Source organism: Wickerhamiella sorbophila, assembly GCF_002251995.1.
Source record: "Wickerhamiella sorbophila strain DS02 chromosome Unknown contig3, whole genome shotgun sequence".
Classification (NCBI taxonomy): Eukaryota; Fungi; Ascomycota; class Dipodascomycetes; order Dipodascales; family Trichomonascaceae; genus Wickerhamiella; species Wickerhamiella sorbophila.
In genome coordinates this window covers 2,254,074-2,279,865 of record NW_020194004.1, presented here as the reverse complement: position 1 = coordinate 2,279,865, position 25,792 = coordinate 2,254,074, and the positions used below count along the sequence as shown (strand labels likewise).

Here is a 25,792-nt window from a genome sequence, read left to right as displayed (position 1 = left end):
GTCGTCTGGTTCATTGCGGGTCTGTAGTTAGGGCTTTAGGGCTATTGTTGCTGGCAACATTTTCCACTACTTTTCCCCCCTACTCACCTCCGGAGGGCCCGTTATCTGATCCACCAATTCGTTTGGGAGACTAATATAGTACAAAATGTCGTCCAAGATCAGCTCTGCTAGCGTCCGTGAGGAGGTCAACAAGTTGCTTGCTGCCTCCGAAACCAAGAAGCGTAACTTCCTCGAGACCATCGAGCTCCAGATTGGTCTCAAGAACTACGACCCCCAGCGTGATAAGCGTTTCGCCGGTACCATCAAGTTGCCCAACGTTCCCCGTCCCAACATGACCATCTGTGTCTTTGGTGACGCCGTTGACTGCGACCGTGCCAAGTCCGTTGGTGTTGATGCCATGTCCGTTGAGGATCTTAAGAAGCTCAACAAGAACAAGAAGCTCATCAAGAAGCTCGCCAAGAAGTACAACGCCTTTGTTGCTTCTGAGGTTCTTATCAAGCAGGTCCCTCGTCTTTTAGGTCCCCAGCTCTCCAAGGCTGGTAAGTTCCCCACCCCTGTCTCCCACAACGAAGACTTGGGTGCCAAGATCACCGAGGTCAAGTCCACCATCAAGTTCCAGCTTAAGAAAGTCTTATGCTTGGCTGTTGCCGTTGCCCACATCGAGATGGAGCCCGATCAAATTGTTTCCCACATTATGATCGCTACCAACTTCCTTGTTTCTTTGCTCAAGAAGAACTGGCAGAACGTTGGCTCTTTGGTCATCAAGTCCACCATGGGCCCTCCTTTCCGCCTTTACTAATTGGTTTTCATAAAAACGTAGTTTCATCTAAAGGATAGCCTCGCTTCCAGAATATCGCGGTTTCATCTTACTTGTTTCAGCCTCGCTAGATAAGGTTCTGATCGAATTAAAATTTGGATTCGCCCCACTCGTCTAGATCCTTGGTGATAATACCGCTCCAAGCGAGCACTTGCTTGACTCGATGCAGTTGGTGTTTGATATGTCCTCGGTTAATTTTCCGAGTACGACAGAATTCGATGTTTGTTTGAGGAAATCGCCGTTGTTGCAATCAAGGCGCCTGTTTCACGCTATGACGCACTAGATCAAAGAGGCTCAAAGTTTGGGCCACGACCATTCGTAAAACGTCACCAAAGTGTATTGTCGTTGAATATAAAAACGCCAGTGCCAAACTTGAATCTGTATCCACTTTCTTTCAATCCTCTCTTTCCAATGAAGTTCGCTCACACTGCCATTTTCGCCCTCGCTTGCACTGCTTTCGCCGCCCAGAGCAACTCTCATACCCAGGTTGTCAAACTCGATGGCATTGAGGGTTCCATTCAGAACTCTCGCCAAGTCATGGACAGTTTGACCCACGCTTTGAAGAGTCACGACGGTCATGCTGTCGCTGATGTCTTGGTTTCATTCATTACTGGTGCCGACTCTCAGATCGACAATGCCGTTGCAACCATCTCAAATGCGTTGTCTCCCCTTACCTTTGGTTTGTCCAAGGCAGTTGGCAATTTCTTACTCGGCCCCTTCGTACAGGCCGTTACCAACGGTGCCGAGGTCATGCTTGCCAATCTCGTTGCTATGCCTTTCGATGGCGTTAATGACGCTGTGATCAACAGTGTTAAGAATTATCAGAAGAGTGTCTCTCGCCTGTCCAACTTGGCCAGCAAGCATCAGGTCGAAAGTGTCACTCACCTCCACTCCCTTGATACCAAGCTTACCTCTTTCCTTAGCTCTGCCCAGCAGCACAGCAAACCTCTTGAGAGAAAGCCTCACCACTGACCATGAAAGCGATAACCAAGATCATACGTGATCAATCACTTTCTTATTGCCGAGCACTTGCCGCTACATTGTCTGTAATACGTAACACTAACCTTCTAACATTTTACCCATCGTGCCTCCAATCGCTCTTTTTTTTGCCACTCAGCTACACCCCTGTAGCGTTCCGTTTGCTTTCTACTTCTTCGGCTACTTTAGACTCCGATAAAACATCAACCTGCAGCTCATCTTGCGTTCTGCAGACGTAATCAGTCCCATGTCAGACGAGCTGGAGGAATTTTATCCGAGCCCAAGTCAGGACCTCAATAGTTTGACGCACAAACAAGCATTGTTTTGTATCAGTCGAATGCTTGAGGTTCTTGTGGAGCTCCACGACCAATATGCGGCTGGTCTGCCGGAGAGCGAGCCCACTTCCCACCATCCCTCTATATCCGAATCACACGAGGAGGCAAAACAAATTGCCGCTCAATTGGATACTATACACAAAGCAACCACCGTCGAAAGTGAAGCTGTGATTGAGGAGAACATTGATTCCGAACACGAGCAGCTGATTGTTTTGTATAAACGTTTTTGGCTCAAGCAGCCGCCGGGGATTTCTATTCGCAGTTATTTGCAGCGATTCGACCGGTACTGCCACCATTCCGTGGCAACGTACCTCACTGCCGGTGCCTATGTTTACCATCTGTGTGTTGTACTCAAGAAACTGCCATTGACGCGTCGCAATGTTCACCGTATTTTTTCCGCGGCGTTCGTGGTGGCCGCCAAGGTGGTGGAGGACATTTTGTATCCCTGGCAAAGATATGCCACAACTGCGGGCGTATCTGCCGGGGATATGGGTCGTTTGGAAATTGCTTTACTGTACTTGCTTGACTTTGGCGTCAAAATTGATCTTGAGCGCCTTGAGGATGCGTTCGAAGACTGGACGAGGCTGGTTTTGGCGGTCTCAGCGTTGGCGTGATCGTCGCCTAAAACGAACGCTTTTGTGCTCCAGCTCTCATTCTTCCATGCTGGGACTCCCACCACTTTGATTCATGCTCCGCACCCTCTTGGCCATTTTTGTGTTTTTAGGCTTTTCGCAGGCTTTGTTTACTTCTAAAGAGGCTCAACTGTGCAAGCCACGTTCTTCTAATGCACTTCCATACAGTGGATTTCGTATATACCGCCGGTACTCCTTTGGGTGGCCCACCCTGCACCACTACTTATTTATTCACTGCACCTACGGTCGTATGGATCATTCTCTCTACATAGCTACCTCGCGAAATGGTAATTTTAATTGGAATGAAATGCTATGCATCAACTACGATATGTGCTATCGAGCCATTCGGCGAAAAGAGTATGCAAACCGTCAAATGCCGCTCTATCTGAACAACGTTATGATAGGCGGCTTATTCAAGTGTAACAGCGACGACTGCATTGATAGGGTCACTCCAATCCTGCCCCTACTGGCTGACAACCCTTCAGCACCGATTGCCATACGAGAAGGTACTCGTAGGGTCAAATATGTGCCCCTTGCCTACACCCCGGACTTTCTTAATGTACAATACCCGCGCGTGGTGCCAATGGACGGGATTCCGAACTGGTCCCGCAAGCTGTCAATCACCGAAGACTATCACTTTACTCGGGCAGATAAAGCAAAACACTGGTATCTTGCAAACCGCGTAATCAACAAGATTCACGGCAAGCTCGTCCAAGTGGACGATACATATTACCCGTGGGAATTTGATTTTGCCAGTAAACAAATGGCTAAAGGTTTGTAACACCCGATAAACTTGATTTAATGTAGATTTGCATTTATATAAATATCCTCGTATGCAGCTAATGATCTTTCTTCTAGAATACCCACCATTTTTTGCCCTTTTTATCCGACTTTTCATCAGAGCCGGAAAGACCAAAACTGGTTTGCGATTCACTGTGGCCGTGTCGGAACATACCCTCTTGGAGGTCTCCAAAGGTGGGGATTGAGGTTGAAGTGTTCATAGTACTTGTGCGTTGTGAATTGCGGTAGCTACTATCAAGCGGGCCGGACTCGAAGGGATTCTCTTGGGACTTGTACCAATCAACGTCATCACCAACTTCATGGTCTGCTTGGGCTGCCTGTCCAAGTGCAGCCAACTCGCCAGCAGCTTCTTGACGCACCACGTTGTCGGAAATGAAGGACATACGGTCGTCGCGCACGTTGACAGCATCGGCCTCCTGATGCTTGCGACGGAACAACATAAGAGCACACACAACAATGATATAAATCAACAAAAAGCAAGAGAATGCTGCATTGAGGACAAAGTAGACGACGCCCATAATCGAGTTCACTTCAAGCGGTTGGGTGAACAGGTTTGAGAAAAACAAGTAGAACATGGCGTTCAGTGTCTTGACGATCTGCATCAAAATATTGATGATATTGAGACCGCGATCCATCCAGGGGCGGTAGACGCATACCACAATTAGAACTGCGAGCTCGATGAGGAAAATGGCTAATCCCTGAGTTTGTCCACTGGACTGTGAAAAGGCAATAAAAAGTAGAACCACAAACTGGTACAAAAGATTCAAGGCACCAAAGTAGTAGAACCTGGAGTTGTATTCGTGGTATAAGAACCCATAACGATGCATCGTGGGTGCGTGTGAATACAGCAAAAAGGCAGCAGTGCCGGTTTCTTTAGAAGAGCGACGAGCAATACGCAGTACTTGGAACACGTTCCAGCACAGAATGACTAGTGTACAAATGAAGAAGAAAACCGAAAGAACAATCACTGCCGCCGAATCCTGTTGAACCCACTCCCACATCGAGAACATGATCACTCCGGGGAAAGAGAACATGATGAGCTTCAACATAATACCTTTAAGAACCATAGACAGCATAGGAACGTACTGCGCTGCGTGACGGTGCTTTTCAAGGACCTCTGGCTTGCGCTTCATGAAGCCGAAGAACGCCCAAAGGGCCAGGAAAATAATAACCATACAGAAAACAATGAAGCCATAAATCGTGTAAGACGTGAGTACAATTGAGGTGACTTCGATACCCATGCTGTAACCAACACGTTTGATTCCGCGGTAAACCACCAGGTAGTGGTTGGGCTTGGCGTATGTCTCTTTGGCTAGCTCGTTAGCACGCTTCGTTAAAGAGGTGACGACCGGAGCCGCAGCAGATGCCAGTCGCTTAGTCTCTTCATGGAACTGGTAATGATCAGCTACACGCGGTGGCACGTTGCTCAGATCACGCTTGCGCTGGGTGAGGACGGAGATGGTGCTGTAAATAAGGTAGGTGGCAGGATGTCCACCAGTAGACTGTACAAACCACCTGAAAATGTCCTGCATGAATGTGGCACGAACCAAGCCAACTGACCAGACAACATTCTCAGTCCAGGCATTTGCAATGGGTGGGACCCGGTCAACGGCTTCCATGTTCACAATGGCCATAGACTGGAAGTAGGTGAATAAGAGAGTGCTTGTGGCAGCAATCTTTTGTGAGGTGTAAGAAGAGCCAATATAAGTGAGCAAGGCAGACACAAGGATGCCTGCACCACACAGGCAGGCGGTGACCCACTTGACAGCAGTTTGCTCGACAGTCTTGGTATTGGTGACATCGGCACGGATACATGCCTTGAGCTCATCGGTATCGTTCGTGTAGACCTTGACGATGGCGAAGGCGTCGATGTTAGGAACAGTGTAAGCGACGCCCGGGATGTCTCTCACCACTGAGCCACTGACCTGGGTCTGAGAAATAATGTCGATCTCACCAGTACTCAATGGGCAGAGCTGCTGGAGAGCAGAGGACTTGCAAGGATCAATACGCTCGTGGATGGCACGGAATCCGTAGACATAGAGCACGATGTCGGCATAGACCGTACCCGAGACTTCAACATCGAGGGAAACGTCAAAGGCGAGGGTGCGGTCATCAGGGGTAAAAGTAACGTCGAATTTGGACGCTTGGACACCTGAATTGTCCATGCATGGCACCAGGGAGGTGGCCCTAATGATGCGCCGGGCGAACGCTGTGGAGAGCAGCGTCAACCAAATAAGAAACAGCATAGCAGAGGAAAACTTGAACTAAAACACGGTCACACTATTAAGAGCAGTTGAGAGAGGAGTTCTTTTTGCTCTTATTTTCGCTCTATTTGGTGCTGAGCGGGGGTAGAACCGGGGAGTGTAAATTAAGACGCTGACTTCACTCGGTCAGAATTGAGGTAATAGGAATGTATGTAAGGTAGGGGGGGTGGAAAATCCGACAATCCGACCGATGGGTGATCCTGCAATCGTGAGATTCGGTGGAAACGAGTATTATATTCAGTATTTAGTCAATTATTTGCTAAATATTAGTGTTGCCCGGTCAAGTCGCTGAGGTTTTTTTTTTTTCTCTGTTCCGCCGTCTCTGCGGGTTAATTTAAGCGACTTACACATTCCTTACCAACTCTCGAATTGGCACAATTGCACGAGGGTGGGGAAAACTCTGATGAAGGGGCCGGGGGATTGCCGTAGTCTTGATAGTATCTAAACTCTAGCTGGTGTTAATTTTTAGTTCAATGGGCGAAAAGAGGGATGGCGATCCCCCTCTGATCCAAAAATAGGTTACTCGAGGGTCAGGGAGTGTCGCTCACTTTTTTCTTCAGGCGGAACACCTAACCCTGGGAGACTGCGGAGGCAGCCACCTTCTTCGTTGGAAGGGGTGTTGGGGAAAGCGGCTTGGTGTCTATGTTCCCGTAAACCCCCCTCCCCGGCTGCTTAGGTCCCTCTACTGGATGCCAAGTAGAACTGGCCCGCACCCCGCCCAAAATGGACACAGCACAAAGACTCAGATATGCTGTATCACACAATAAGCTGCCTACGGTCAAGCTCATTCTGGAAAAACAGCCAGAGCTGCTCGTGAACACCAACATTTCTAACGGCTGGTCGAACCTGCATTACGCCGCTTATCATGGCCACTACCAGATCTGCGTGTACCTAGTGAATTTAGGGCACGACCGAGACGAAATCTCACGAAACCACCACAATGATACTGCAATGCATCTCGCCGCATCCCAGAACCAAGAGCAGACACTGCACTATTTGGCTCAGCACTACTCACGAGCGATTGACTGGCTCAACGCAGACCACCACACCCCGCTCATGCTGGCGGTCATTTGCGGCCATGACCCTTGCGTGGCAATTCTGCTAGATTTCGGCGCCGACATCGACCGCGGAGACGCTTTCAACACCCGCCCTATCCATGTAGCAGCGGCTCGTGGACATGTCAAAATCATCCGTACCCTGGTGGACCGCGGAGCCGACACAGTGACGTTGAACGATAAAGGATGGTCACCGCTAGATTACAGCTCGACCTTCCAGGTGCGAGGCTACCTCAACACCCTGGTAAAAGAGCTTCGCCGCCCCCCGGCTCTCACCATTGCGGGGCTGGGCAACTTTGGGCCATCTACACCTATTCAAACGACATTTGACGAGTAAATTATTTAAAGCTTTAGATGTTCCAGAATTTCCTGAGCAATCGACTTGTATCGCCACATATCGCCTGTGAGTTTCTTGAACTGCACGCCATGTAACGACAATAGAGGCACCCGTACAATGCTGATTTCGAACCGGACGGGCGAGGGCGGTTTGTTAGTGGGCTCGTGGCCCAGCATGTCCGACCCCGTCAACTCAACCGAATCCGAGGACGAGTTCGAGAACTCGGACGGGCGTGATGGCGACGCATGCGGCGGGGATGCTCCAAACGAAGGACCGCGACGGTGAGCCGGCTGACGAGGGCTAGTTACCGAAACTGGTAGAGTAGTGGCTGCCGTTGATGACGGAGAAGCGCCATGGATACAAGCAAACCCGCCTTTGATCTCGACAAAGTCGATGGAAAGCTCGGTGAGCACCCGGATAATCTCGGCTCGAATTTCCCGCAACGATTTCGTAGACGTCGACTGTACACTGAAGAATCCTTTGAAGAACACTTGCCGCGGTGACTCTATGGACGGCATTTCCTCCTCAATGCGCTCTGCCAAGTGCGACGGCTGGCGCGAGTGCGATGGGCGCATGGGGCCCGAGTCCGTGGCCTGCACTGGACCAGGATAGCCCGTTGATTTGGCACGAGTGTGCCCCGGTACACGTAAAGTCTGTTTGGTGGTGGAGCTCTGCGGGGTAGCTCCCGCGGTGTCTTGCCCGGAAAGCTCACCCGAATTGCCTGAATGCCGAGAGGGAACTCGGCGAACACTGGCCCGGTCTCGTGATGGTTCGCGGCTGCTATGTTGAGATGCCAGCCCGTCCACTGAAATGTCTCCTGATCTTTCATTTGAGTCGCTCCGACCCGACCGGCGACGCAGAGAGATTCTCCGGAACAGAGACGATAAGTTACTGCGCCGCTCACCACCTACTTGGGGTGAAATCGGTGGGGTAGGGCCAGGGTCATTAGCGGGATTAAATCCTCTCTTGACCGCTAGCTCAGGATACATGACACCAGGATACTCAGAGGTTCCAACTGTGCGTGATCGTAATCTTCCAGCTGCTGCTGGAGGCGCTGGTGCACTAAGTTGAGATGCAGATGGAAGTTGTGGTTGAGCAGGCTTCGCAACTGGACCCGTGACAGCGCGCCGGCCCGGCGGAGCCGGTGATGTTGAACTGTGTCTTTGATGTTGGGATGTTGTGGAAGCGGCTGTAGTGGTTGCTGCCCGGGTTGGCAGGTTGTCTCGGTCGCTAGACCGTGACCGCGCTCTGGTGGGTGGAAGTGGGGTCGATTCAACTGCTGGCATGGGGGCTCCAAATGCAAGGCTTGTAGAAGATGAAACCACAGCTTCGCGTTCCAGGCGCTCGCGGGTCAAAAAGTACATGGAGATAAAGGGGTGATAAGAATTGAGAGGATCAGCCGCCCGGCTGGGGAGGGCCGAAGAAGACGCTCTGGCATCATACCAAGCTGCAACTGCTTCGAGATATTGTGGAGACTGTAAAACACCCTCGAGCTCGACTCTCAGAAAATCAATGTCTTTTGCCAGACTCATTTCAACCATCTCGTTAAGAACTTCACCGTCCAGCGGTAGTTCGAGAGGTACACGGTCAGGAACAAAACATTCTACAACTGAATCGAATCCCTTGTTCATCCATGGATGGTGAATGACGTCTCGCATTGTTGCTCTTTCAGACGGGCTTACCACGAGCATTTTGCTCAACAGATCTGTACAAAGAGGGGAGAGCCACGTAGGGTACTCCACTTCACCTCGTTTGATTTTAGCATGCAAGGCTGCCATCGACTTGTCCTCAAATGGAACTTTACCGCAGACCAGTACGTAGAGTACAACACCGAAGGACCAAACATCAACCTCAGGACCGACATACGGTAGCGCGTTGAGCAGTTCGGGAGCGGCGAAATAGAGAGATCCACAAAACGTTTTGAGAAGATCGTCACGCCGAAACAAGTTTGAAAGACCAAAATCAATGATTTTGATGTCACCCCCATCAGCAATTAATATGTTTTCAATTTTGAGATCACGGTGGACAATAGAGTTGCGGTGGCAATAGTCGAGAGACGAGGCAATTGAGCGGGCGAACCGACGCGCTTGTGTCTCTTTCACCGACCCATGGGTAATAATATAGTCCAACATCTGACCACCGGCAATGTACTCAAACACCAGATAGTAGTGAGAGGACATGGAATAAACCTCATACAGCCGCGAAATGTTGGGATGGTACACTAGCTTTCCAATTGCCGCCTCACGAATAACGCGGGCGTCCTTTGCATCATTGGACTCGCGGCCTTCCCAGTTCTTTTGTGTAAATGCTTTGGGGACGATCTTCACCGCAGCCGACTGCCGGGTGTAGCGGTTAACCGCGAGTTTGACCTGTCCCATAGATCCCGCACCAACCGATTTGACGAAATCCCACGGCCCCACTGAAGTACGCTTTTGCACCCGTGGCTGGTGGTGGCTCTGACTATGGCCATGATGATGGTGGTGGTGATGGTGATGTTGGCTTGCTGGTGGCTGCGTTGCTGGAGTGGTTGAGGTGGACGGCACGCGATGGACACTGTCGGGAACGGCAATGGGCGTGTGCATCGCCGCACCACTCGAAACCTGTCGCTGCGGCGTCATTGGCTCCCGAGCCGTGGCGGGAGCTTCGGTGGACATGGTGGGAGTAGTCGGGAAAGCTCTGGTATGTGTTAGGGCAGGTGTGGTGGTTGCATCAGCAAGATTTGGAGCCGGGGCCGACGCTGCAACAAACTCACATTTAGGTGGTGGTGGTGAGCGAGGCGGAGCAGGAGGAGTAGGCTGAAACCTGGTACTGGGATCCGCACAATTTGCGGCTGCCTCGTCCCCCGGGGTGCCTGATCGGCCACTTGACGCTTGCGAGCCATAGGAGCCCAGGGATGTACTTTTTGGCAAAGGGCCCCCAACGTTAGGTCCATACGCCCGTGTAGAAGCCCGTCCTGCCCGTGAGGCAGGAGAGCTTGGTGCGGATGTCTCGGTTGGTGAATTCATGCCGGTTTTCCGTTTAGCATGCAAGACAAGTGATGTTGCTGCGTCCGCTTAGGTAACTCAGACCCTATGCAACCGCGCGGTAGGACCGGTAGTGCGGACGCAACTTTTTATTAACGAAAAAAAGGTTTGCTTATAGAGAGGGACTAGGTGGTGGACGATGTTTTAGGGGGAGGGTCAAAAAGCGGGGCCAGCGATGCTTCCGGGGAATTTGAACGTAGGCATGCAGGCGGGAAATTGCGGACGCCGGCGTTTGTTTCCCGGCCACTCAAGTGCCATCTAGTGTGCTAAAATTTGCTACATTCTACGTTGCTCAACATCTTTTTTCCCGCTAACCTCAATTGGGTTGTTCTGGGCCCCTCCACCAGTGGGCTCCCCCATATAGCTGATCTAAGGTTGGCTGACGTTACCATAATGTCCGTGACCGAGATTGCGGGACAGCGAGTGCTGTGTTTAGGAGATGTGAGGGGCCAGTTGAGCACGCTTAACGACCTGGCTATTGCGCATCGTGCAACGGCAATTGTGTGCGCCGGTACTTTTGGGTTCTTTGACGGAGACTCCCGAGACAGAATCGGGAACACCAATTCAAGGTTGGCATCTGAGCTCATGAGTCAAAAAGCAAGCAAGGACGAGAGCAAGGGCGAAAGCAAGGGCGAAAGCAAGGGCGAAAATGAGGGCGAAAATAAGAGCGAGAGTGAGGGCGAGAATGAGGATGAAAGCAATGGACGCAGTAAATATGAAGAACAACGCGAGAAGAAGCGTCTGGGTACGGATCTCTCTGACCTGCCATTGTTCCTCGCGAAACGCGCCGAGTTCAAAGTCCCTGTTTACTGCACTCCCGGACTTGGCGACGATGTCGAGGTTGTGAACAAGTTTTTAAACGGCGAGTACTCTGTTGATAACCTGCATATTCTCAACGAGTCGTCCTCGTTCTTCTTGGACGCTCCTGAAGGAGAAGCTCGCATTCATTTGTTTGGTTTGGGCGGAGCTTTTTTGGTGGACTCGCTCTTCGATGTGGGTACTTCCAAAACAACCACGCCTGGTAACAAGGGTATAATGTGGATTGGTCTCTGGCAGATGGGTCAGCTCATAGCCCATCTACAAGAGGAGTGGGACTTCAAGGATGTGCACATCTTTGTGACCCATTCTCCAGTCATGTTGAATCCCGTGCTCCAGTACTTTTCAGTAGTCGCTCGCGCTGATATCACTATCTCGAGCGGCCTGCATTTCCGTCATTGTGTTTCCACAGTCAACTCCTCAATGTACAACCTTACCAATGACTGGGTAGATGTTCTTAACGAAGCAAGGGCTGATCTGCATGAGAGATACAATAAAGTTCGGGACGGGGCGGTTGCTAGAGGTGAGCCGCTCAAACCCATCTTGAATTTGGGTCCGGTTGTGCGTCTACTTACTGAGGCACCCCCCGGTCCAACCACCAAGTTTTTGTACTCTGCCTATCATAACCAATGGCACTGGAATCTATGTTCTATCGAAGGCGGCGCCCTTGTCCTTGCTTTCAATGGAGATCGACTTGCTTCCGAAACTGTATCAGCCGGTTTCTGCTACGGATCGCGTCACAAGTATGAGGGTACTACTCGCAAGGGCCAATTCCCCAATCCCGAGGACGTGGTTCGCAAAGCTGCCAAGTCCGCGGCTGAAAAGAAAGAGTCCGACAAGAACTCCGACAAGAACTTCGACCAGAGCTCCGAAAAAGACTCCGATAAGGGCTCCGATAACGACGTCTCCAAACCCAAAATATCGGTATACATGCCCAAACGAGAGTCCTCAAAGCCCAAAGCAAGAACCCCCGTGTCTGCAGATAGCAACGAGCCCGGATTGTGGTTCCGGGACGGCCAGAAAACCGAGCAGGAAATTCTCGACACACTACACGAAGAAGACCGGGCAAACGTCACAAAAGTCGTTTTCAAAGAGTATAATAATGGTCAGAGGCCGGGCTCAAAGTTCTGCACTGTATTTTTTAGCACCGCCGAGCAGGCAGCGACCGCCTACGAAAGAGTCGACAAAGATAAGGCTGGAACCGTGGCAATTCGTAACCCGCATTATCGCCAGCATCATTTTCATGGAAACAAGCGGCCGTCTGGTAAATACGGTTTTAGACACCACTAGTTTAACCCCTTATAAGCTTGCTATATACAACCCAGATAATTCTGCCAGAACTTTTCACCTTCCTCCGCTGACGTCATGCGAGACAATTGGCAATTGGCCACGGTTCTCCAGTTTGTCTCTACCTTCTCTGGCGTCTACGAGTTCCCGGTTACTCAGGTCGACGTCATTGAAGACGACCTATCCGGCAAAAACGATCCGCTCGTGCAACTACCGGACCTCGCGCGTAGTCTGGCTGACGCAGCCGGCGTAGCGTCCCATATCGGCAACCTGGAGGCATGGCTGGCCCAGGACTCGGCTACGAAGATTGCAGATCTTTACGAGATGGTCCTCAATCTGCTCTCAGCAGCGAAGTGCCGAGATGCCCTGGAATCGGGAGAAGCAGAAGCCCGCATCTTGCCTATAGGCACTGCAGGGACCGGAAAACGCCCGCGCATCTTCTATCTTTTAGATGATAATCGTATTTACACGGTGAGCGGCAAACGATGGAAATGTGCTGCATGGGATGTCGAATCTTGGCATGCACTCATTCGAGAGCTCGAGGCAGCCAAGCCCGCCAAAAACAAACCACTTCGCGACCTGCTTGCTTATCTCAGGCCAGTCCTGCCAATTGTTGAAAAATACCATCGGGGGCTTGCAACCGATAGCCGCCGGCGCGCAAAACACCGGCGGATTGCGATCCAAGTCGAAAACCGGAAGCGTTCGTCACGGCTGCTCGAGGCCCAACAGGTCGAGGAGCGCAGGACGGAGGCGGCTGCAGTCAAGGCCAAGGTGGAGGAAGAGCGACTCCGCCGGCAGGCTGAACAAGACAAAAGAACCGCCCTTGAAGACGAACTCAATGCTCTGCGCCAGCTCCTCCTCGAACATGAGGGTAGGGTAACCCGGCTTTACGAACAGCGTGCAGCTCGATTCGTGGAGATCGCCACAGATCTTGGCCTGAATGAAACCCCCCCTGAACGTCCCACAGAGGAGATGCTCGATGTTGACTTTGTGAGCACGCTAAAAATTTGAAGAAGGTTCGCTGCTTTGTACTTGTGTTCCCATCGGTATAAACAGGTTTGTAGATGAAAACATAGTTATTCTATTTATTGTTTCAGCATCAAACGGAGGACTCCTCCCTGCCCATCTCACCGCGAGGCCCCCTCAATGTCCAAAGTAATCTTGCTGCACATGAAGCATCGATCATCCCATCATTTGGGGCTTCTATGCAGGAAACCTTGGCCGACCAAATTTCATAAAACGAGACCGTGGCTTCAATGTTTCTTTTCCTACTTTTGTAAACCCTTATTAACTTGTCGCACAGTCGTTCACTGGACATTTATAATACGTTTCAATCCATGTTATAGCTCATAATCTGGTTGTTGTCATTATGAAACGCCCCGTCCTGCTGGCTCTCCTGCATCGGGCAGAGGGTTCAGAAGTGCAGCGTGCTCGTTACTACATCCCCCTACCGCCCCTTACCCAGGTTACCCAAGAACCTAGCCTATCTGCAGCTCGCCGCATAGTGGGGGTCTGTGAGATCTCCGGCATTCCTTGCGCATACTGGTAGTCTTGGCTAATTCGAGGCGAGCGACCCAACTCCCTTCCAAATACCGTCCATAGCATAGAAATGGAATAGAATAGCAGCATCAAAAGCTTTAATGTATGTCACACATCCTTTGTTGCCTTTTAATTTGCACTGAGGTCTATTTCCTCCTGGCAGTAAAAGTAGAGCAGAGATTTCACTTAATTGTGCCCGCGTATTGTCATTGATGGGTACAGGGCCCGCTTAACTTGTCGTGGACGGCCACTGTCGAGGAGTTTGACTTGGAAAGATCTGATATCTATGTCGCTCTTTTTAACCTTTCCAAAAGACTCTTACAATCAATATTCAAGCCCTTCCGTTCGCCTTCCCTTCTCGTTCCACCTCGATGCCTATTTTTTTCCTCTGCCAAATTCATGTGGGAATGGTAGGGTATGGAGTTTCCCGTTTTGAGTCGTTGTGGAGTCTTGTGGAGCCTAATGTAGCTTTGTGGAGCACTGTGGGGCCTTGCGGGGCCTTGTTTCCATACATATCTGATTTTTTCAACCCGTGATAGGTGGATTTTCTTAAAAGCTAAATAGATTCTTGCCCGGTGGTAGCCCTAAATTTATGTACTCACACGCTCCTTAAATTTTCCCCTGCTGGCTCCGTTCGGCCGGTTTCATACCGGCTAAAGTACGGTGGAGGAGGTCTCTTGGCAGTCTATCGGTACTATAATCTCCAAACTGTGCTTATCTTCCCAAGCTGCACGCCTTGTAGTTGCCCCTTGTTACCTAGCTAGCCATTGTCTTCGGACCCACCCGACCTAAACTAATTTCAGAATATATAGGCTCTATTCATGTTTTTCTTGTTGTCTTCAATCAGAATCATGTCACAGACATCGTGAATACGTTATGTGTAGCATGAACCGTCGTCCACTGCATGGATGCGCAGGAGCTCTGTCCTCGATCCTTAGTTGAAACATATGAAAGTAGTACCGATATAGCGGTAACTTTGTGCTTCTTAAATGAATTAACTATACTCAATTTTTTAATACCGGTTTTTTCCTATTTATTCCTTCGTTACGCCGTAACAAAATCGTGCCAAATGTCTCACACCGTCGGGCTTATCGTGTAACTGCAGCAACAGCGAGCGACCCCTAGTAACCACACGAAAAGTTGGTAGAATTGAATGTATTTCCTATCAAAGATCTCTTTTCTTGATGCCTCATCGTCTAAATGAAGCACACTCAATTATCACCACATTTACGGTAGCCCGTGCTCGAACTTCGTCCACCTCTTCAAATTGATGCCCTTGTGCTCCCTTCATTGTTAAGTGCTGGCCCTTGAGCAGCTCCGTATACCAACGTTCCTGTGCTGAGAACCAGTCTTCACCCCTGTGTATTTTTTTTTCCTTCACTGAGCTGACGTTAAAATCCCTGATATTTCACCCACGGCTAACCGCACATCACCAGCCGTCTAGTAGGACAGATCTTTACCAGTAGACAATACAGTCCACTGGCGTAAACATTGCTGGAGATATAGAGCTCTAAACCTTTAGACTTTGCAGATACTATTGGCTTGCCTCCACACTCGTGGTGAAACAGCCGGGTTTTCGCCCGGTTATCTGCTTTTATCGTCCTGAAGCGATCAATTCTGGGCTCGCTTTACGGCCACAACCACTCTCAAAACTCACCGGTTCTCAATGGTACCTTCAAGTTCGACTTGCCGAAGCAGGTGTAAGCGCGACCTTCGTTTTGCAAATATTCCATCAGCCGAAAACTTTGAGGCAAAGGCTACATACCCGGCTACATGAGCTACATAGAGACGCTTCTTTAAAAATGTGATTTAGAACGAACAGAAAACTAAATGCCTGCGTCGTAGCCAGTGTGGAAGCCAGTATTGACGAAATATGCTCGGTTTTTCGAATTTAAGGGTGATCGTCCATGGTCGATCGAGGTTAGGATCACCTCGGCCCCAAAAAAAGGCTGGAAAAAAACTGGAATTCAAGTATTGTCTACACCCTATGTACAGGTGCTTCTCAAATTCATGAGGAGCTTTTTTGACTGATACAATTGTTCAAGTATCCGGCTTGTTCTCATTGGGGTATCAAGCACGTGAAGATGCAGCATGTTAGTGCTTGATGACTGATGATTAGTGATCAGTCAAAGCAAGTAGCTGGCCCTGATCTTCCAATTAGGAGTAATGCCGCACTGATCGGTCCAGCAAGTCTCAAACTCACGCGGCACTAGTTTTTTCAAACTGGAAATACCGATATGTAGTACACTGGGACACACTCTCGCAACCCCCTGCGTCCTGTACCTCAACGGCAGCATATATGTAAGCAATTGGGCACGGGTTCTATTCTTCGTACATGCACACATGTCAGTGTGTGGTGGCGGAGCTTCTTGCTCTGCTGGATGGCGTGCTGGAGTGGGGTTGGGGTATGTACCACATACTGTATATGTACTAATCTGTACTGGCCGGGCATGCATTACGTGTTTTGCATAGGTTTTGGTTTCTGCGATTATATAGTACAAATAGTGCACGCCGAGAAGAGATCTCTCCTGTTTTTTTGAATTGGTATCTCAAACACAAGAGAATCCATCATTCAACCATCCTCAGTCAGCCAAACCTCAACAGACGTTTTTCATTGTGGGTCCGTTAGCTCACATCATCTAATATACCAGCATGTCTGCTCTCAATTACGTCCGCATGGACAACTCTGTATCCTGGCGGCAAGAGTTCATGGAGGAAAATAGTGAGCAACCATACGCCGACTCCTCGCAGTATCCAGATTACCCCATGTTTCACCATTCCACGCCTGGATATACCGTCTCGCCTTCCACAAGTGATAATGCCCCTGCACAAAATTATGAGATTCCGGAATGGCAAAGCATGAGTTCTCAACCAGAGCTTCAAGATACTTTCTACAAGAAAGCTGGAACTTCGCAATTAAACCATTGGGGTTCTGGCGGTCTGGCACCGCCTCCCATGTCGCGATCGTTAACTTATACTCATCCCCACACACCCTACGAGAATCTATCTGACTATGATGAATACTATGGCTTGAGCGTTTCACCTGATATGATCAGCGAAGGATCAAGAACAAGTGAAGCTACCATTGACTACCCACAATTCACAGCCGCCTCCATCCCATCTCAAATACAGTACGAGCAGGCCTTGAATTCCGAAATGTCTGTAATTTCCAAACGTTTCTCTGAGACATCCTCCATTATCGATAGCGAGTATCACATCTCCATCACAGATCATCAACAGCCGACTCGAAAACCTGTTTCAGCACTTCACATGGTCGAAGGTTTTGGACCCCTGACGGTTATTCACAAAGCTGATAACACAACTACTGTGCTACCAGGAATTGTTAAAGATGACCCCAGTAAACAAAATATCACCTATTGGATTCCTTTGGACTCTTTAACTCATGAGCGTCATGCAAGTATCTCCAAAGAGGCCCACATGAGGGGCCTTCACCTGAGTTCTATTGCTTCCATGCTAGACTTGTTCTCTGACGAAGATGGTGCAACAAAATGCCCCTGGGAGATCCTGACGCAAGAACGCCCTACCTGCCCTATTCTGGAGATTGACTTGTTCGAAGCCAAAGACGGAGTTGCCGATGAGGACACAAACCGCAAGGTTAAAGGAAAAGAAAAAATCAAGCGCCCTCTCAACTCGTTTATGATTTACCGCCGTTCTCAGACACAACGAGCCATGATTAACGCCCGACGACAGAACATGAAACTAGATCATAAAACGATCTCCTCTGTTATAGGTCTCTTATGGCAAACTGAGCGTGCCACAGTACAAGACTATTTTATTCAGCTCAGTGCTATTGAGAAGTCCCGTCACAGGATGCTGTTTCCAGGCTACCGATTCCAACCGCGCAGGAAGTCACGGAGCGAATCGTCCATATTAAAATCCAAGGAAAGCGCTGCTACAGCAAAATAGCCGGCCAATTTGCATATAGGTCTGATATTGCTACGTTAGACATTCTAATTTTTTAATCGTTCATTAGCACAGATACAATTAAGTTTGATCAACATGCCCGCCAGTCGTCAATCAATTGAACTGCCATGAACACTAACACTATATCTCACAATAATTGCCTATTCCTTCTCTCAAAACTACGCGTAATGATGTGCCGCTCCTCAGTCCTATAGAAACGTCTTGCCCCATGTCTCCACCGCTTCCGGAATCATTTGGAGTTCCTGCTTCCGTTGAGCGTGACGATCAACTTCTCAGAGTCATGCAAATGCGATTCAATGTGCTCAGATATTGCCGCTTTCCTGCGGTCGCCCGACTTTCCACATGATCTGTTGAACCCAACACATGCTCGAAGCGTTTCGGCTCTCTAATAAAACGCTATTTTTATCACTTGAGGAATCCTTTCATCTGTGCTGTGAGTGCTTCATTTTAGTTCCTGGTATCTTTCTTTTAAGTTTCATTTTCCGTTGTTCCAGGGTCTAATTCTTTCAGATCCAGAAGAAGCTGCCTGCGACCGTTATGCGCAGCAAACCTACAAACGCAGCGAGTGCATGACTCTTGGCCCCTCGCCGCTCTACCAAATGATCAGCTCATCTTTGCATTTCATGTACACCGCCAGATCGGCAGAAGAGGCGCATGGGACTGATTATATGCAAGAATGTGCGCTATGCGTGGGGTAAAATGCCATGTTATGCAACTCTCATGGGCCCATACTGCTCAAAGAACGCTTGCATAAGAAAGAAAGATAGCCGCTAGTTTCGACAATTATCCATCCTTTTCTTCCCCACTTCGCATCTGCAAGGATCACCACTGCTGTACGATAGCATACACAGAAGCCCTAGTTAACCGTGCGCTAGCTATATGCAGATCTTTGCCCTTGCCCATACTCTTATCCCCTCTCCATCGGTTGAAGCTTGCTTGAGGCGTTTACCTACGATAAACGGGCCCAATCGGTGTGACTCATTGTGTACCGTGTCAAAATCTGTTATATGAGCGTATCCTGAAATTGAATTATCAAGCTACTTTAGCCCCAGACGTCGACAAGCATATTCTGGTAAGGGTTTCATCGTAGTCACGCGGCTCAGCATACACGTATTCGGCCGATGGTGGGCCACATTAGTTCGCCGACGATGAATGCGGAATCCCATGCAATCCTGAAACTGTTTGTTGTGAAAATCTTTTGGAAATTCTGATTTCCGAGTGAGTTGGGGGAGCTAGTAGGCATAACTCTATGCACGCTGTATCCTCTACCACCTCCTGTAGCCTCTCTTGTAGCCTCTACAGCAGGTCCCCAAAATCCTCTAAATCAGATCGAACGCATGAGTGCGGATAAACAGCATATTTCGCCGATCCGATTCATTGGAAAATAGCTAAGAACTTGTTTTAGATGATATGCCCTTCATCTTTTCCCTGAACAAATTAACATATTCCCCGCTGACTCGATCCAGAGATCTGCATAAATCCCCAAAGGTGCTCCGTCCTGTGCCTGGTGCATCGAACTGTATTGCGTTCGGCATTTCGACCGGAAAAAACGAGAAACGGTCGCTATTGCTATAGCTGATTGATAGATATGTACCAAGGGCAGGGCCGAATGTGGATTCCAAAAATTTCTTGCTCCTGTCAGTTTTATTTTATTCAGGCAAGATCGCTCCTTATAACAGCTGCGCCTTTTTTTAACCTTCGCTACTAATTTCGTACCCAGTACTCTGAAGGTACCATTTCATGAAGCATTCGCAAAGTGCTCTTTGATTTTATAGCACTCTCAGCTAGGAAATTCAGCTCACTCGAAAATCTGGTTCACTTGAAACCTCAGGCTCACTCGGAAGATCACATAGACTGCTGATAAAACACCTTGTTCGAGCACTCCCCCGATGCTAAAATAAGCATCTGAGTCTTTCAAATGGCTTAAATCTCTATAAGACATTTATAGAGTGCTTGACCGATCAACTCATGTGTTTGAATGCTGCGTTGTTATATGCTTAGTCCTGACACCTAGTCTAACTCAGATCCCTTGCTCCTTTCTTCTCAAGATTGTTGTGGTACGCTATGATCCATTATACTGCATCTGAGACTGCTCACCAGACCTAGATTACTAGTTACGCTCCCTCTATATTCATCGTTCCTTGATCGGGCCAGATATATAGGTGCCGCGTATTTTACAATGGACCCTAATCCTGCCTGCTCTTCGTACCGTATTCGTAGTCTAGACTACAAAATCTGGAATAATACTACATCAAAGTTGCGTATTAGGTTGATCCTTTAACTGCCATTGTACTTGATGCTATGTCACTCTATCTTTGGCGACTGAAACCCCGAAAAAATCACCGTCAAACAAGAATATTGAAACTTGATTGTGCCTTTTTTAATGTAGAGTTTAACACTACTAAAAAATTGAACCGTCACTACAGTTTTGCTATCGAGACGCGATATAGCATCCGCTCACACCAGGTTGACAAAGCATGCGTAAGACCTTCCCCTACAGAAAGGTCCTACCCTATGCAACGGAAGATTCAGAGTCCAGCCTGCGGCACTTAAAAGCTATAGTCTCTAATCTTTATGCTGCAATCAAAGGGCAGGACCTTCGAGGCGTTATGGGACTGGGAACAGGTACTGTTGTGGTCCACTGGACCCGAGAGCTACGAAGTTGGCTCAAACTTAAACACGAAATGCCTCTGGAGATACGCATCAAGCTAACAAAATGCTACTATTCGTTGGCGCTGGCTGCTTCGGATACCGCCATGTTAGAACGCTTCGTTAACATCGTTGTTTTATTGTGGAAAAACCGGGTGGTCAGATCATCTGTCGCCCCTGATCAGGTGAACCTCGATTGGAGGCGCCTCCTCACTGCACTCAAAAAACTCACTGCAGTTCACACATCTCCCTGTGATGGAAACTCTTCAACAATGCACGGTTTTTTGGCTAGATTATGCTTCACTATTCGCCCCTTGATCCCTGCCGAGGCTGTGGAAACCCTTCTTTCAGAGATCATGTCTGTTCTATCGGTTACGCAACCGTCTACGATGATAAGCAACCTCAATATTTTTGTTTTAATGTTCCCAAATTTTATTTTCGTGGACCCCATTGATGGCTATTCTGCCCAGGATCTGCTCCCTACGCTCTTCCATGTATGGCGTCTTCTTCCGCCAGGTCTCCATTTCGATTCGAAAGCCATTGAGCTCGTTTCTATAGTTGCCCAAAGTGAGGTTTGCAGGCCAAATAGCTCTTATGGTCCCTATGGTATTTTGAACCACGAACAAATGGCCTCAGTGTTCTCCGGAATACTAAGGCTGCTAGATGTCCCCGTTTCTGGTCGTTCAACAGAAAACAGGAACCGCGGAAACTCGACTGCTCGTCATGCAGCTGCTGTCCTCGTCTCGTCTTTGTCCAGTTATGAAGAGTCAACCCATTCTACTCTTGATATGCTCGAGAGCCTGATTCACACTGTCGAATCTTTCACGCACCCCTCATCCAGTGGTTCATGGACTTTTGATATCATTCGTTTAGTCAGTGAACTCGTTGAAATGTTCACGTTGAGATGGAATATCGAGGCCGAGGGGGAATCTCAAGTCCCCAAAAGCAGGCACTTGACAAAAAATGTAAAACACAGATTCGTCACGTGCATATTAAACACGGTCTTTTATGGTATTTACTCCAAATCGAAGATGCTGTCCGCTCTGTCTGTGGTCGTGCTTCAGCAATTGGCCTACCTAGAACCCGATCTCATCCTACCTCGCGTATTATCTTTGGCTTACAGCTCTATCCAGGGTCTGAATGAAACCCATAGGCGTATCACATCACTTTCAACACTCACACATACTCTTCGAATCATGGCAAAGCATCCAAAGTATGCTATCAATATCACCACTCTTTTAGAGCTGGCTATCCCTTGCATTGATGCTAACGATATGGCTAAAACAGTCCATGCTTTGGCTCTTTTTCAAACAGCAGGCCTGTCCGTTCCTTTTGTAGATATCAGTGGCGAAATTGGCAGTGATCTTGCGTCAAACTACCTACCCGAGCTTGTATCTCATCTCGAGGATACGGGTGAGCTGCTCGAACCAGACTCGGAGCTGGTAAGTGATATTTTAAGGTCAACCTCATTTGCATTCAACGAAATTGCCTCATCACTTTTAGATCGCTTGTTCCTGCTCCTTGAAAATATGCCAGAGAACTCATCAAAGACTAAGCAATCACCGGAGTACATGGTTGTACACAACCTTCCCACCACACTTATGGCAGTCCTAAACTCTGTTTCGTTCGAAATTTACGAGCGTTTGTTTGTGAAAGTTCTTGAATTTGTGACTTCCCACGTTATCCACGCTGTTACCGATACTGTGGCGCACATATGTGGTGCGTTTGTGCGAGCTAACCCTAGTTATGCTTTCCCAAAATTATTCGGAATGCTGGATACGAACATCCGGTACGAGGTTACAGAGAATAAAGCGGGATGCTACAGAAACTCGAACCCTCGTGATCGCTCGTTGATCTGGTACCTCAGCATCTACAATATGATCCTCGCAGCCGCTGGTTCTGAGATTTTGACTTTCAAGGAGAAACTGCTAGATTTGACTCTGTTCCTGAGAGATGCAACTCGTGGTCAGACTGTTTATCACACGTCAAACACGATTCACCATGCCATTGTGACTTTGATCTCGACATACGTTACAGACTTCAACTTTGTCGAGCCAAATACCAATGTTGGCGTCGAGCATTGGGGATACCAGCCAGATCCACAAAATCTCGATATTAAATGGCATGCTCCAAGTCTGCAGGAAGTGGAATTCGCTGTTGAGTTGTACGAAAGGCACATAAGTCTGTCTATGACGGCTATACGAGCTCTACTAGAACAAGACCACTCGGATAGTGGTTTGGTGACGGACTTCAGTGATAAGATATCCTACAATTTGATTTACATTCGCACCAGCGTTAGCGCTATTGCGGGGCTTATTGATCACTTGGCTGGTGAGCCTATGCAGTATGATCTTTCTCCAGAGGAGGTTGACCCACGCAAGCTTTGGGCAGATAGAGAGTACCCAGTCAACTACTTTTTTGAAAGCAGGGACTCTGCACTGTACAGAAAAGTTCACGAAATACGGTTTAATGTTGGTTCTTTTTTGATGGAACTATACGATAACCTTTGGGCCAATCACAAAAATGATGTCACAAGCTTTAAGGAAGTTCTCTTTGTTCTCAAAGTATGGTTTTCAGATGTTGGACACGAACGGAGTGCACGGATTGACCATCATCACAGGTTGCTGTATGAGTTCGAATCCAGGTTTTTCCAAATCCCAGGCCTCAGAAAGAAGCTTCCCCGGACCATTTTAGCCCGGAGGGCTTTGCTTTACCACCAAGAGCGTATTGTGCACAATTCATCACCCCGCTTGCCAACACAGCTCGAAAGCGAACTTTTAGAGCGGCTTGTCAAATCTGCCTTCTCTGTTTATCCCGATATACGCAGACACGCAGAAGCGGCGCTTTACGCTTCCTTGAAAGTCATTATTCGAGCACGTGACCTTGTTTACCCATCAATTTTGAAATTGATCAACGAGTTCCTGGATGAAAAGGATTTCAAATCCGCAGAGTCTGGATTTCGGCTGCTTAATTACCGCACTATGAGTAGTATGATGAAGCGCGATCAACGGCTCGTGCTTTCATGGCTTGAAACTGTTTTGAGAGCAGTTCAGGCTGATAACCACCACTTGAATGCCCAAGCTTTTGAAACTTTCAACAATAGTGCTTCTGAAACCTTCCGTTTGGATTTGGATATTTCCCACTTCGATGAAATTGCCATTGATTCCATCAAACCTGAGAATACAGACTATCAAGCCATGCTTTCGCAAGTAAATTTTACCCAGAGACGCAAAAGATCTCAGTCTGTGCTCGAGCTTGATAAAGTTATCTCCGTCGTCACCCTCAGGCCTTTGGACACTCTTCATTGGCGCGCCGCTCTGGTTAGTGCTATTGTTTTGCTTCACTTGAGCTCCTATCCAGGGTATTCAAACAATCCAGACATAATGAGAATATTCAGCGAGGGCATACTGAGCTCTCATCCCGATATTCGAAGGTTATGTTTGCACGGGTTCTCAAGAATATCTTTCAATAGGTACTTCCGTCTTCTCGTGAAGGACGACGACAACTTTATGCGCTTGGATGCGCCACCACTGGATCCGCTCAGCCAAATCCTCGTTGATCCTCCAGTTGAATCTTCGGCGACCATGTATCTTGATGTCGGTCCGCAAAATCCTTCACATCCTAGTCAAGCACTACCTGTTTATGGCTGGTTAGTTTGGCCAAATAAAGTGCCTGTTCAAGACCCAAATATCGTCTGCAAAACTTTGAAAGGGATCAACTCTTTAAACAAGGATTGGCTTGAGCTCTTTTTCAACAGACAGTGTGTGGAGCCTGGAGCCGAGGAGGACCAGTTCGATATTAGAGCAGCAATCGTGTGGGGGCAGATCATTTCACAGTGTGATGATAGAACTGACTTGTCTATCACAAGTGTCTTGGAGTTTATTGATTCTCTGGAGATTGGTGACCGCAACTGGCATCGTGCTGTATCCGAGCTTGTTTACGGTTGTTTCCAGGCGATGCCTTTCTTGGAGCTCAATCAACGTCATGATTTACTTTCATCGAGTGCCAACTTGATGCGTAGAGTTCTAGACGATCTCAGTCATGAAAATCTGGGTTATTGGTTATCCTCTTGTAAGTGGGGGTACCTTACAACTGATCCCAATCGCATTGCGCCAATCACTGAGGTTTTATCCGCTGCACGAGTGTCTTCCTTGAGTGGGCTGAAAGAAAGCTTCAAGCTTTCAGTCCACACTTCGATTATTTCCACGCAAGGATGGAACTACAAATGCGAGCGGTCGGATTTACTGTCTGACTTATGGTCGAACTTGGACCACCCTCTAGAGTCAGTAAGGAGCGAGGTGTCCAGCCAGTTAGCCGTTATTCTTGGAAGCAGATACCATGAAGGCTTTTCTTCTGCGAAAAAGCTGTTGGAGTCCAACCAACAGTCGGGCCCTCTTGGTGGCGCTGTGTACAGGTATGATGACAATTGTGAAGCAACTCTTCGTCTACAGTTTGCTCGTTTAGAGACTCTGAGGAAGAGTGAAGGCTCGTCGAATACTGAGTCGCCCTTCAGAGTTCTCGCCAAAGCTCTTGTTCTGCTTTTGCGGCGGTTGCTGTCCGAATCATCAGCCCAAGCGGTTCTCGAGCTGCTACCTGATTTAATCATGCCCGCTCTATTGTCAGTATCAACCATCAGAGATGATCCGGATCTGGTTTCCTCCATTACAGATGTGTTTCAGTTGATCTCTATGCTTTCATTCTCTTCAACCATCGTTGACAATGTTCTGGTTGTTGCAGAATCTATTTTGGAAAATTCGCTTTGGCATCAGAAAGTTCGGGTGTTACTGTTCTTCCAGGTCTTTTTCCTGCGTCAAATGTTTAGTATGTCTTCAGCGCAAAGAAGAAAGGTCTCCGATATTGTCATCAAGGTGCTTGGAGATTCGCAGGTGGAAGTACGCGAACTAGCTGCTGAAACTCTTAGTGGAATTGTGCGTTGTTCGCCACCTGCCGAACAGCACGAACTTACCACAAACTGCACTAAATCATTCAAGAAGTCGTTGGAAACGACCAAGCGACAGCCTGACCTTGTTGCTCGCCATGCAGCTGTGCTCGGTCTTGGAGCACTTGTAAATGCCTACCCGTATGCCTCACCTCCACCCAAATGGGTGCCATCTGTGCTGGCTACACTTGCCGTCAAAGCCTCAAGTGACGGGGGGTTGGTGGGAAAGAGTGTCAAGGCCACTTTAGGTGATTTCAAGAAAACGCGCCAAGATACCTGGCACATTGATCAGCTAGCTTTCACCGCTGATCAGCTGGACGACTTGGAGGGCGTTTTATGGAAGAATTATTTTGTATAAAAGAAAGCTTTTTTGAG

The 25,792-nt window shown here is 48.5% G+C and overlaps 11 protein-coding genes across 11 annotated transcripts; 9 read left to right on the top strand and 2 right to left on the bottom strand.

Moving 5' to 3' along the window:
• Window positions 1–145: 145 nt before the first annotated feature.
• On the top strand, window positions 146–799 carry B9G98_03196 (60S ribosomal protein L10a; the record flags this gene model as incomplete). Its single annotated transcript, XM_024809753.1, has 1 exon — window positions 146–799. The coding sequence occupies one exon, from the start codon at window positions 146–148 to the stop codon at window positions 797–799; it is 654 nt and encodes a 217-aa protein (XP_024665521.1).
• Window positions 800–1,228: 429 nt separating this feature from the next.
• Window positions 1,229–1,789, top strand: B9G98_03195 (hypothetical protein; the record flags this gene model as incomplete). The annotated part of the gene is made up of 1 exon (XM_024809752.1): window positions 1,229–1,789. The coding sequence occupies one exon, from the start codon at window positions 1,229–1,231 to the stop codon at window positions 1,787–1,789; it is 561 nt and encodes a 186-aa protein (XP_024665520.1).
• A 253-nt stretch (window positions 1,790–2,042) lies between these two features.
• Window positions 2,043–2,744, top strand: B9G98_03194 (PHO85 cyclin-like protein psl1; the record flags this gene model as incomplete). Its single annotated transcript, XM_024809751.1, has 1 exon — window positions 2,043–2,744. One exon carries the CDS (start codon window positions 2,043–2,045, stop codon window positions 2,742–2,744), a length of 702 nt encoding a protein of 233 aa, XP_024665519.1.
• Window positions 2,745–2,817: 73 nt separating this feature from the next.
• Window positions 2,818–3,543, top strand: B9G98_03193 (hypothetical protein; the record flags this gene model as incomplete). The annotated part of the gene is made up of 1 exon (XM_024809750.1): window positions 2,818–3,543. The coding sequence occupies one exon, from the start codon at window positions 2,818–2,820 to the stop codon at window positions 3,541–3,543; it is 726 nt and encodes a 241-aa protein (XP_024665518.1).
• Window positions 3,544–3,616: 73 nt separating this feature from the next.
• On the bottom strand, window positions 3,617–5,809 carry B9G98_03192 (Putative flavin carrier protein 3; the record flags this gene model as incomplete). The annotated part of the gene is made up of 1 exon (XM_024809749.1): window positions 3,617–5,809. One exon carries the CDS (start codon window positions 5,807–5,809, stop codon window positions 3,617–3,619), a length of 2,193 nt encoding a protein of 730 aa, XP_024665517.1.
• Window positions 5,810–6,550: 741 nt separating this feature from the next.
• On the top strand, window positions 6,551–7,219 carry B9G98_03191 (Target of rapamycin complex 2 subunit AVO2; the record flags this gene model as incomplete). The annotated part of the gene is made up of 1 exon (XM_024809748.1): window positions 6,551–7,219. The coding sequence occupies one exon, from the start codon at window positions 6,551–6,553 to the stop codon at window positions 7,217–7,219; it is 669 nt and encodes a 222-aa protein (XP_024665516.1).
• A 5-nt stretch (window positions 7,220–7,224) lies between these two features.
• B9G98_03190 (Serine/threonine protein kinase KIN1) lies at window positions 7,225–10,224 on the bottom strand (the record flags this gene model as incomplete). The annotated part of the gene is made up of 1 exon (XM_024809747.1): window positions 7,225–10,224. One exon carries the CDS (start codon window positions 10,222–10,224, stop codon window positions 7,225–7,227), a length of 3,000 nt encoding a protein of 999 aa, XP_024665515.1.
• Window positions 10,225–10,635: 411 nt separating this feature from the next.
• On the top strand, window positions 10,636–12,348 carry B9G98_03189 (Uncharacterized protein C16H5.12c; the record flags this gene model as incomplete). The annotated part of the gene is made up of 1 exon (XM_024809746.1): window positions 10,636–12,348. The coding sequence occupies one exon, from the start codon at window positions 10,636–10,638 to the stop codon at window positions 12,346–12,348; it is 1,713 nt and encodes a 570-aa protein (XP_024665514.1).
• A 75-nt stretch (window positions 12,349–12,423) lies between these two features.
• B9G98_03188 (hypothetical protein) lies at window positions 12,424–13,356 on the top strand (the record flags this gene model as incomplete). The annotated part of the gene is made up of 1 exon (XM_024809745.1): window positions 12,424–13,356. The coding sequence occupies one exon, from the start codon at window positions 12,424–12,426 to the stop codon at window positions 13,354–13,356; it is 933 nt and encodes a 310-aa protein (XP_024665513.1).
• Window positions 13,357–16,536: 3,180 nt separating this feature from the next.
• B9G98_03187 (Transcription factor ste11) lies at window positions 16,537–17,811 on the top strand (the record flags this gene model as incomplete). Its single annotated transcript, XM_024809744.1, has 1 exon — window positions 16,537–17,811. The coding sequence occupies one exon, from the start codon at window positions 16,537–16,539 to the stop codon at window positions 17,809–17,811; it is 1,275 nt and encodes a 424-aa protein (XP_024665512.1).
• A 2,495-nt stretch (window positions 17,812–20,306) lies between these two features.
• Window positions 20,307–25,775, top strand: B9G98_03186 (Proteasome activator complex subunit 4; the record flags this gene model as incomplete). The annotated part of the gene is made up of 1 exon (XM_024809743.1): window positions 20,307–25,775. One exon carries the CDS (start codon window positions 20,307–20,309, stop codon window positions 25,773–25,775), a length of 5,469 nt encoding a protein of 1,822 aa, XP_024665511.1.
• Window positions 25,776–25,792: the final 17 nt, after the last annotated feature.